At 33.9% G+C, this 12,755-nt stretch overlaps 1 protein-coding gene across 4 annotated transcripts in view; it reads left to right on the top strand.

Annotated features, from left to right (window-relative positions):
- LOC128997906 (latrophilin Cirl-like) overlaps positions 1-7,210 on the top strand; it is a 181,555-nt gene extending 174,345 nt beyond the window's left edge. For 3 of the 4 annotated variants that reach the window (XM_054423717.1, XM_054423716.1, XM_054423715.1), the window contains 3 exons: positions 1,382-1,576; positions 4,611-4,799; positions 5,680-7,210. In XM_054423717.1, the coding sequence (XP_054279692.1) occupies positions 1,382-1,576; positions 4,611-4,799; positions 5,680-6,273 (978 nt within the window). In that variant the 3' untranslated portion in view covers positions 6,274-7,210. Of the gene's footprint in view, positions 1-1,381; positions 1,617-4,610; positions 4,800-5,679 lie in introns of all 4 variants that reach the window. The other variant, XM_054423718.1, reaches the window with a different exon arrangement.
- Positions 7,211-12,755: the final 5,545 nt, after the last annotated feature.

The following is a 12,755-nucleotide window of genomic DNA, read 5'->3' as shown; positions in this document are numbered from 1 at the left end:
AGTATTTTATGTTCAAACAATTATATCGAAGGCAGTAAAAATGTACTGTAACTAAGAATTTTACAATTACTACAGATAAATTTTATGTCACACATGACTTGGACGATATGTTAGACCCCAGAATTGATCTAGTTCTTGTCAGGTATCCCGTGCAAGTGATCTAAACCCAAATTTAATTCTCAAAATTATAGGAATGATACAATTACTTTTATTTTCTTGAACAATGAGAGTCCTTTTGTTAAAAGAAAACAACAATTACAGATTTGTTACAGCAACTATTTCCTTTATACTTAATTGTTGCATCTTACATCTGCATGATCGTTAGATTAGATTTCTTAATTAGTTATTACATTTTATTTTTGGATTCTCAACAGAATCTTAGCTTTAAGAAATAATTGTTCCTAATATATATCTAAGATGAACTCTAATGTTATATTAATTGTAGTCACGTTACTTTAAAATTCTGAATTTAACAAAAATATTCAATTTTTTGGATCAGTTACTTGCAAACAACTTTAACAGAGATGGTACCGGTAGTACATTATGCTGTAGTTTAGTATTTTAGGATTTTTACACAATGTAAAAAATATTACAGGAATCCATAAATAATCACATCATAAATAATGTTAGATGTAAATGAATAAAATAAGTTTTAAAATCTAATGGTCTCAAGATCCATGCGTTTCAATGTATTTTGCATACATTATGTGAATTATATGTTCCCACTTTTTAACCCAATATTGTACCTTTTCTTCAAAAGAAGATAAATCCTACATAATATATTACACTTTTCCAATGTTATTTTTCGAATAAGAAAATTTCCTGTTAATTGTTACATAACTTTCACTGAAAGGGGGTTTTAAGCATCAAGGTAATAAAAACATTACACCTTTATTGGTTCATCTCAGCCAATTTTTAATCGCACTGTAAATGAATCACGGATAACCGAAGGACTCATTATCTTAACATATTAAAATGTTCTTTGTTAACTAATTTCGAGTGAAGTTTAAGAAGTCAAAGAAGTTGGTTTCATCCAGCTCTATAACTTGTAAAATCTTATCACTCGGGCAAGACAGAATCGGTTAAAAATAATTACAGCAGAACCTCGATAACAAGACTCTCATGGGGTTTATTAAATAAGACTCGCTATCAAGGTTGACTTCTCATTGAAGTTTGCAATAACATGTGATTAGGTGTAATAGCCTATTCAAGTGTATTTGAAAATGATACTATTTATCAAGAAAGACTTGTTACTAAGGGCCTTGTTATTGAGGTTCCACTGTACAAGATTTTGATAAATCAATAAATCATTGATGTTTAAGAAAATCATCCTAATTATATCTGATCAATTTGACTAACCACATAATCTCTCTGTGTGCAGGTTCAAAAAGAATATAGGAAAATGTTGAGGCGACAGCCGTGGCTAGTGAAGTGCCTGGGCTGTGTGGGAGAGACGAGTACGAGTAGCGGAAGTGGCAGTGGTAGTGGGAGTGGTAAGGAGCGAAGATCCAGTCTCTACACGGGATCCAACCAGTCACACAGCGGCCACACGCATACGGACCAGCACGGAACTAGTGTGGGTACTCATCTAACCCCCCGCACCCCAGCCCCCCAAGGTACAACATACCCACGTACCCCCGTACCACCTCACTAACGCTACGCAACGCTCTAACATGGGGGCTGGGCCCGCTTGTACACTTTTCAAAATTTGGCAAACTCATAACTGGTCCTGCAGCAATGGTTCTGGTATCCTTCCACCTTCTATCCTAGTGCACACACTTCAGAGATCGATTTGGCGCGATGAACATTTTGAAGTATAAAATTTAGAATAGTTTATAATTTTTATACAAAATCTGTTGATTTCAATGACAGTTACAAAACTATACATATCAGATGGTCTCTAAATGTGTTATGCTTGTAAAGGTTCCCATCTTAGGTAATGTTATTTATTTTAAGAAATCTTTTTGGCAAAAACTAATTTAAATTTTTCATAATTTTGTAAATAACATTTTATAATGCTTTTGATTCAACACTTTTTTAGACATAAAATTCTTTATCTATAATCTTGCTTTGAATGTTAATGACCATGATTATCAACTATTTTAACAGCACATTTAAAGTTTTAATTATAAACCCAAGAAACATAATTTAGTTAATATATCATTACGCTTTCCACATATGATTACTTCAAACAAATATTTTTTTAATTTTTTATTTGTATTTAACAACTGTTGGGAATCACATGTTGGATCAAATTAGTTTATTGCTATCATAAAAAAATAATACTAACGATATAAATACTTTAAACAAATTGTAAACAGACTTTTTTGGCAATAGTTATTATTATGCCAAAATACTAAAAAGATAATCTAGTCAAAGAAATTCATTGAACATGATATTTGAAAACTTAACATATTTTAAACCTTGTCACACAATTCAATTTTTCACTTTTCTATATTCTTATAAAAAATAAGGAGGATATTGTTTATCTTACTTTCTTATTTAAATGTTTTACTGTTTTTTTTTCTAAATGCATCACTTGAATCTCTGGTTTAACTGTTCACTATAATATTTCTGCACTAAAAAAATAAATCTTCACTGCTTGAAATGGACTAAGAGGTATAAGGGAGTTATTAGTTATGAATATGTGTTAACTACTATGTACAATAATTATTGTATGCCCACCTACACTTTTCTAAGTATTGCTTACAAATTCCAAAACAATTTATTTCTGGAGTCACGACTGTGTGCAACATATAACCTGAAAAAATACTAGAATGCTCCCATGACAAATTCCATAGTTCACTTAAGTGTGTTTCATAATATCTAAAAAAAAGACATTTTTATGATTCTTCGGACGAAAACTCAATATAAAATATCATGCATTATGAAAATGATAGAAAGTGAATAAATCTCTTTCACCATCTTAAATCTCAGAAAGGCAAAGAGTATTGAAAGTTTATTTATAGCATCGATGTGTGGTTTTAATTATAGTTGATGATTAGGAAAGAATTGTTCAAAGTCACAGTGTGTTTTTGTCGTTTGCATAACAATGTTTGATTCATAATAAATAACTTGCCAGGTTGCAAGTATTCCTTTAAAAACTTAAACAATATCAATATATTAATTTCTGTACATTCCATATACAGTAGTATTTCCATTATCCACAGATTGATTAACCACAATGTGGATTAATCGTGATCACAAAAAATCAAAATAGAAAATTATATTATCCAAGTTAAATATACTTTACGACGGTAAAAATAATTAGCATGAGGAGGCCTATGATGATTTTGCAGGTAGACTATAAATTTGCTTACTTCACCTACCGATGAGTCATCAATTGCAACCAATGAGTTAATATGTTACATTTTGTGTGTGTTTTAATTTTTGTCATTACTAGGCCTATACATAAGATTCCTAATATTATTTGTTTTTTAAGTGTGTGAAACAAAGTTGAAAGTTATCTACACTGCTAAACTTGTATTAAAGTTTAGTCATACATTTTAAATCAATGTTTGTTATTTCCTCAGGCATTTTAGGTTAAATTTGCGTTATCCACGATTTCCATCGTCCACGATCACTCAGCCACTCATTATTGTGGATAATGGGGATTCTACTATATTCATTAAATACTGATACGTTCAATATTGTTTATGACGATAAAGATACTTTCACACGTTGAATGTACGAACAATGAATACCTCAAAATATTTCCCCAATGTAATTTTAATAATTTTTTTTCTGTAATTTTTGAATCCTTTTAGTATGTGCTCTAAACAAAACTAAAACCAACAGCAGCTTATCCCAGCACAAATCAATAATACCAGATGACGTTTTAGCTTGGCATATATTGTAAATTTTACAAAAAAACGATTACTGGAACTCGACCACATATTCTCAGATCGGTGATTAAATATAACCGATGACTAAACCGTCTACAGCAATTTTTCCATAACTAGGAGGCAAGAGACAACATAGGATTTGAATCCTACTTAAGTTGTTGGTTCTGTGCAATTTAGGATAAGTTAATACAAGATTTGGTAGGAGGGCTAACCTATAAGCAAAAAAACCAACACACCCAGGGACAGTAAGGGTGGAAATCTGATCAGTCATTTGGTTACATTTTTAAATCCATCCTTACAGTGTAGGGGAAGTGTTTATTTTAGAGTGTAACTTAATAGTTTAACTACCAAGGGACAAGTAATAAACCTCAAGTTTAGGGTAGTGAGAGAGTAGGGAAGGAGGAGAAACTTACCTAGAATGGGTTTTGTGGTATGCAGCATTAGACCCTATTGTAACACTGTACAGTGTTTTGATGTAAGATTGGTGGCGCATTGATCTTATTGAACCACGGTTGCGCGTCCATGCAGAAAAATATCACATCTAAACCATCTAACAATAAATTCAAACTATCCATGACGTTTTAACATTGATTATGTAGTTCTAGGGGCTGAGAGAAATTAAAGAATTAAGGGAGTCCATGTTAAGCATGTTCCACTGCCTTTGTTCGTTCATCCCCAATGGTATTCAAAGAGTAAATCTTTGCCTGATACTGACGTACTGGAACATTGCACTGGCTTTGACTAAGTTTATGTATTTACTTACAGTATTTCCTGCAGCGTGGGTGGAGCTCGCGCAGCACAGCGGGAGTGCCACAAGCGGGGCCAGCTGTAGAAGTGGCGGGGCCCACAGTCGCAACCTTGCCTCACCACTACACTCACCGCTCCCCCCACACCACCATCCCCAAGTCCGCAACTACCACGTGGGATCCCCTACATAAACCGCCGACATGGAAGGTACCATAAGTCTTCCAAACTAGACATATTTTATCAAGAATCAAGAATCAAGAGTTTTATTGCCATTGACCTTTCTTTGTACAAAGGAATAGACATAGTCAAAACACATACAAAATATTCCAAATTAACAAATAAAATACAAAGTTTTACAAAATACTTAGTTAATTAAAATACAACATATCTAGAGTATCTATCCTATCTAGAGTACATATCTATCCTAAAAGATACATTTATATAATCTGCAGAATTGTACATACTTTAAATAGTAGTACAAGTTACCTCAAGCTTGGTAACAATAAGATGCTACATTTTTGCATTCAATGAATATTACATCTTCTTTTACAATTATTGAAGTTCTACTTAAAAACCAACAAATACAAATAAATTTGTAAAACCAATCAATTTGATTACAAATATACTACTTGTCAACTCTGTAGTACCTTTGACTAATACAACTAGACAATCCAATTTGTCTTAGTTGATGTGAGCCGCCTACAGATTGCACTGATATAAATTACCGATTTCTGCCGAATGCACGATGGTTTTTACCAAGTCTAACTGGTGAAATGACTTATTATGAGCTATAGCAACTATTATGACCCAGTAACTATGTCAGTAACAAAAAATAAGGTACAAAATAGAGTTTTAGACACTAGACCAATCTGTGACTGGCTCACACAACTACATTATTTTTAGTAAAAAATTGGCGACAGCTGATCCATATAAATGTCTTCTTCTGTATCCAATAGTCAATAGTAGTACACAATACTTTTTTTACTGACAAACATATCATGGTTTTTGTTTTTACTTTGTTAGGGGTATTGGAATTCACCTATTTATGGGTTTAATTCTTTTTTACAATGCCAATATTTATTTTCAGAATATTTCGTTTAAGACGTACAGTCGAGACTCTGGGCACGGCGGATCAGAAAGGGAGGAATCACCGCGAGGAGTCGTGGGTATCCACAATCATAACCACAGTGGAGGGGAGAGGCCCCGTCCTAGCTACCAGTACCATAAGCAAGACTGCATGCCTCCCCATAGTGGGCGGGGACGAGCCGCTAGCCCGTGGAACCATACTTACACAGAGATACGAGAACAGCATGTTGCGTCAGCACACGAAGATCCTGTCTACGAGGAGATCGAGCGAGAACGGGAACGTGAGCGTGAACGTCATGAAGTCAGTGTAAGCGACATGAGTGATGAAGACGGCCGACGACAGAGTGACATGAGCAGACAATCGTCTCGTAGCTACGGGGACCACCGTCCTCTCATCCCGTACTCTCCCCCGCCTGCCCCCAACTTCCAGGCGGCGCTGGACGCAGCTCTGAGGCACCGTCTCGAGCAGGCGCGCACACAAGGTGTGGTCCAAGGCAGCGTTGCGGTGCTTGACGGAGAGACTGTAGTCTGCCACCTGACCCCCGACTTGTATTCCTGCCGGACTATGATCCAACAGCCGTACAGCGAGTGTTAATAGTGCCCGCACCTCCTAGATACTAATTTATTTATTTAAGGGTGTTGAACCGTATCGACTTTTAAGACAGTTTATGTTTGTTGATATTCGCCGTGTTAATATTGTAAATAACATCTTTTTTTTAATGCCGTGTCGTCGTAGACACTAAACGGCATTGGCACTGTGTTTTGTTTGATTGTGAAATAACACAGTGTCCCTATACCTGTGATGAGGCCATAAACTACCTAGACTACTTGTACAGTTGTAATATTTCGAATGATTTGCACGGGATTTGCAAATAATTGTTATAAGTTATTTTTACTACGCTGTGATTATTATTTATTTCCATTAAGGGTTTTTTTAAATACTCTTTCGTGCATTTCTTTATTATTACCTCAAGCTCTACTACTTTTAAATTTTCCATTTTCCGTAGTAGACTGTAGAAAGTCTCTGAATGGACTTTCTCTTACAACGGCTTAATTAGTATAAGAGCGTAAGAAGTTGATTATCTTCTGAGATTTTATTTTATCTGGGATAAATTATATATTTTTTGCTATTTATGACAGTTAGTTTTAAGTTTTCATTTTTGGATGTGATAGAAATAAAAGACTGCACATATATTTTAAGAGGATAGTACAGTAAATAAGAAATTAAATTAGTATTAACCGTTTCACCGATTAATACTTTCCTGTAATTTTTTAATGCGTTTAATCACTGGTCGAGTAAACCATAATGTTCACTGTCCTGTGAAATCTTTTACCGACGATTGTTGAATGAATCAGTGGCCTGGTGTTTCTAAATTTGGAAATCATAAATGTTTAGTCTAACATATTGTGAGATAGTTGATATGTCAGTTTGTAAATACGTAAGTGGATATTTGTAAATTTGTACATACATACAGTTCCGAACACTTGTACAAACATACCCTATGATAAATAAATATTATTTTGAAACATGATCTTAACCTTTTTTTACCCCACTTGGTTATTGGTTTGAGAGTTGTGGTGTGAGACGTACTATGAGTTAACCGACGTTGCAGTTTTTCTCACTAAGCTAAAAAAATACCTTATCAGTGATGGCAAGCTCAAAAAAACATCAAAGTTGCCAGAATTTCTACTAAATTCTTTTGATGAAGTAGGATTTCAACAAGCGGTGTGGATTAATATCTCATCCTATAGTCTATATCTCATCATTAATAGCCTACCAATAACTTTAACCAAAACAAATATGTTTAGTTTTGTAATCTTAACGAATGTCACCAAAACTGACATCATAAATCAAGCTTTGAATTGATAAACTTGTTACTATATCAAACCAATAAGTTGCACAAGCAAATTTGCTATGAGAACTGCAAATTAAGGGAGTTTTGATATACTTATGACTACACCAGTAGATGTTAGTGTTGCAAACCCCCTATGTTTTCCATTTAGAGTATTTTAAAATGTTTGCACTAAAAGCCTGCTTAGTATACCTGTAACTTATGATTAGTTTAAGCTTAACTCAGGTGTGGATAACTGCTATGAGTACTTCTCAAAATTAACTCTAGATAATAGTATATTTTCATCACTAGGGCCTAAAGTGACTCTTTTTGACCCAAAGTCGGGAAATGAGCTAGGGTTAAAAAGACACTTTTTGCTCATTTGGTGAACTATATTTTTCGTCATATTGCATAATTAATAAAATAAGCTAGACCGAAAGAATTTGTATGTAAAGATAACCTCTCATAACAATTTCCAGCTTGTTTTCAAGAGCTAATGCATATAAGCAGCTGTTTAGTAAGTGATTCAATCATTTTGTCTATTACGATTGTGTTACAGTACATTATACCATCGATATGTCGAGCGATCAACAAGAATAGGCTAAAACCTTACCTAATAAATCAATCGATAAATATTTTGGATCGATACGATTACCACAATGAAAATATACAACAGCTGACTTTTACTCCCTAGGGACTAAAAATGATTTTTACTCCTAGAGTGTAGAAATGCTACTTTAGACCCGTAATGAATGCATTAAAAAACAGCTGATTTTGCTGCAGTATGACGAAAAATTTTTTCCTATCATGGACATCAAGCAAGCCACAATCAAGCAAGCAGTTTAGTACTGTGATCTGCAGCTTTACTTCTAAAGTAAAAACGGAAGGACAAACAAACCTGCTGTTCAAAATTGAGCACGTTACGTAATGTTTTTTACCAATGATTATTTTTTAAACTAGCTTTTTTATTCAGTTCTTATAATTGACAAAGATTCACTTTACCTTTATAGTATCGTTTACTTACTTTACAGTACAAATTTGGACCAACGAGGTTCAAGAATTGAGAAAAAAGAAGTAAAATTGTAATACTTCGAACAACTTATCAGCTGTTCAGCCTAATTTAATTGATTAAACATTGCATTGCCATGAGTGCCAACGAGAGGCTAAAAACTAAAACAACCTCTCTTGGAAGTTATGAGAAGTGAATTTTAGTAATTAATTAAGAAATGGTCGTAGGTAAAGTAGTGTAAGCAACTCGCGTCATTAGCTTTTACGACACTCAGAGAAGTTTTAAAGGCACTCGCCAAGGCTCGTACTTTAAATTTTCAACTTGTGTAGTAAAGACTCCTTATGTGAGCGTTGCGTAAACTACTACAATCTACATTATGTAACAATAAAGTAACAGGGACAATGATGAATCCAGATGCCTATCTCTTGCCATCAGATGTTATGTCTCATTGGTATGTTCAGCAGTGGTACATTACAATTTTTCCTACACCCTCAAATTACTCGTGGGCTTGAAATTCTGATGTGGTATTAGGGTGTAGGTGTAAATAAATAAAACTGTCAAATCTACAATAATAACAATTATTATTTTCTTATGCTCTTCGCCTACACTTTGCGAGATTTCCTTTAAGTCACATACGACCCACTTTATAGACACTTTAAAATAGCAGATCCCTCGACCATCAAAATAACCATAGCTGGATGCTTTCCAAAGGCCATTGTGATTCATCGTATCATCGTATGGGTTGTTAATACTCCGCTCAAGTTATCGTCAGTTTCATCACATTACATTTAATATTTAATTATTTCACATTTTATTACTACAATAGAACCTCAATAATTAGACTCTTGATAATCTGGAACATCCAGTGATCGCGCTCCATCAAATTTCTCTAAAGCTGTTTCACTTTCATATATACTGTACACCTGCAAATGTTAAAGACCTTTGAGGTTTATAAGAACCACAAGAAAACATTGTGCCAGGATTGCCAACACTATTCGACAGAAACATTTAAAAGTAAGTATCAAAGAAATGTGTTTTTAATGAATCAGACAGCATGGTCATATAATTTAGTTTTATATTACTTATAATGTTACTTCAAGATATCTAATTCTTTTAAATGTTATGGGAAAATGAACTGAGAGATTGGAAAATTAGGTTTAAGCGTGTAATTCAAAGTGAAAGCTGGCCCGAGGTAGGCGTGTGATGCGCTATGGGGCTGGATAGAAAATTGAGCTCCTCTTCACCTACCTTATAAGGTGGAATTTTGGTCTTCCGTATACCCCCAACAAACCTAAGATCTCTTGGCACATTTATAAAGCGGTCCTGAGTGAAAAAAGTACCGTACGAGAATAGTTTAGTGTGAGTAGTCAGAATAGGGGTCTCAATCCCGGGATCCTGGTCGATTTTTGGTACCTACCAAGATATCCCGGGATTGGGGTCTTTTAATCCCGGGATTAACAGGATTGCAAAACCTATGTATTTATATATTTTTTTTTATTTGAGGAGTTTTTCTTATGGAAAATATATAAAAATACTTCCAATAAACACTTGAAACACGTACGATGTTTATTTTTAGGACGATAAATAGATATATATATATACAGGGTGATCAACTCAAGGAGGCCACCATTGGGATATCAGAAACGGTAAGAATTAGAGAAAACTTTAAATGGGGGACATTCCTTTATTTTTTGTGGCAGTTAAAAATATGATTTTATTTTATTCGAAATCAGCCGCCATTTTCCAAAATGGCGGCCAACTTTGAAATTTCTTATTGAACAGCCTATATTTTATGATGTTTTCGGATAGAACAGGCAACTTAAAAACTTTTTTATTCTTGACATTTTTTCGATAAAACCCACTCGTTTAGGAGTTACAGCCTATGGAAAAATGACTTCCGGTGTACATTTTACATCATATAGCTCCTAAACAAGTGGGTTTATAGCGAAAATGCTAAAAGTAAATAAGTCAAATAAGTCTTAAAATTGCATCCACATTCCATAAAGACCATAAAATACAGTTTTCCACTTTTCAAGTTTGCCGCCATTTTGGAAAATGGCCGCCATTTTTGAAATAATAGAATTAATAGTTTTAACGAATTTTATGTTCTTTTTGGAATGTGGATGCAATTTTAAGACTTATTAACTTTTCGCATTTCGCTATAAACCCACTTGTTTAGGAGCTACATGATGTAAAATGTACACCGGAAGTCATTTTTCCATAGGCTGTAACTCCTAAACGAGTTGGTTTATCGAAAAAATGTCAAGAATAAAAAAGTTTTTAAATTGCATGTTCTATCCGAAAAGATGATAAAATATAGGCTGTTCCATAAAAAATTTCAAAGTTGGCCACCATTTTGGAAAATGGCGGCTGAATTTCGAAAAAATAAAATCATATTTTTAACTGCCACAAAAAATAAAGGAATGTCCCCCATTTAAAGTTTTCTCTAATTCTTACCGTTCCCGATATCCCAATGGTAGCCTCCTTGAGTTGATCACCCTGTATATACAGTATATATATGAAATATGGTATAAACTGTGATCTTTTTTAATTGGACAGTTTAATTATCATCCTACTCAATAGGCAAACGCAGTGTAAGTATATTATGTTTCATGTTTTTAGACGAATTGGATTTACTTTCTGTGAATGTTATTAAATTACTTAGAAGTGGTGAAGGTGAAGGTGGTGAGGTAGGGTTACAGTACGCCTATAGGTTATTTGGAGTTTTACTTTTGACATTTCACACAAACAACGAAATTGATGTAACAAACATAACATGGCAAACGGTGATTAATTGTATAAATTTTGTTCGTTTACGTCTTCGCTCTTATTTCATCAGTTAGGTTGTGTCGTATTTAATCTGTAAATATACCTAACCTATTCTAGTACCGTAATATAACCTTTATTTTGTAGGCTAAGATAATCTATACTAAGTATAACTTTCTCTACATCTCATGTATTGTTACATTAGGACTAAAAATTTATAGAATGTACATTATATTTTTTATTTTTATTGAACGTTGTCACATTAACTGGATGCTGTGGCAACGTAATTCCGGGTTTTTATTTGATTTGTATTTTATGTAATTATGGTGGAATAAATCATTATTTCATTATTTCACATTGTGGTTTTTTGTGGGAAATAAACTTCATTATTCATCATTATTCATTATTCATTATTCATTATTCACTCGTTGAATTGTACAAGTTAATTTAACTATGAATACCAAAACCTTATCTCGATAAAAAACTAAAGCATGGCTTGTTTTCTTTTTAATACACATACCGGATGTTTGTGATTTAGATAAAATTACTTTTTACAACATTTGTTGTGTACAAATTAGTTGTAGATCATGTGTTTCAAAAGATATTTTGCCTTTAAAAAATATCATAGGTAAAAGGGATCCAGTTTTTATTCAAAAAAGTCGACTTGGATTCGAAACGTATTTGTCTAGTGTTGTCAAATTTCTCAAAGAAACAATGCCTTGAGTGTTAGCAAAGTTCTTGGATTTTCACAAGTATGACCTATTATTCCTGCTTCGAGACATGTCATCTACATTTTTTTCACGGTCTATTTGAAGGCACTGAATTCCCTGCAGTGGTCTACAGGGATGTCTGACGCACAACTGCGTCGCTTGGTCTGTGGATATGATGATTGGTGACGTCATATGATAGTTGGAAAAACTGGTCTTTACTTTTCTGCATCACTATATGTATGTATGCAATATGTATGCTGCATTATCCTATGTAGCTTTTATATTTGTTCAGTTATAAACTGTTCTTTATCAATCTGTTTTTTTATTTTACTTAATTTCACCTCAAAACACAAAAAATGAACTGTCGCATATATGCGACGTTTGGTCTATTTCAAGAAAACTATGATAATTTTCGCTTTTGTCTTTGCTGTAGACCGGGCGTCGCAGATATGCGACATTACAAAAGGTTATAAATAATAAAGAAAAAAGAATACATTATTTACAAACACGATTGTAGCGTATTACAATGTAAATGATCACTGTTTTACAGGTTTTCGCCCGTGGTCTGTGTGTACTCTGTTATCCAAGTGACAGCCGGTCTATGTGTAAGATTCAAATGTATACCTCGGTCTGTGGCAATGACCGCGGCGTCGCATATATGCGACGCTCAGTTGCGAACGTGTTAAACTTAACAATATGTTAAGCAGTAGCCAAATACAGTGACTTTAGGGCCTAGGCTTGGTTAAGGGGAGGGGGGCTC

The sequence above is a fragment of the Macrosteles quadrilineatus genome, unplaced genomic scaffold, assembly GCF_028750875.1.
Source record: "Macrosteles quadrilineatus isolate MER2022 unplaced genomic scaffold, UCM_ALF_1.0 Scaffold_7__1_contigs__length_78375512, whole genome shotgun sequence".
NCBI lineage: Eukaryota > Metazoa > Arthropoda > Insecta > Hemiptera > Cicadellidae > Macrosteles > Macrosteles quadrilineatus.
Note: the sequence above shows the minus strand (reverse complement) of the source record. Positions and strands in the feature narration are given on the sequence as shown.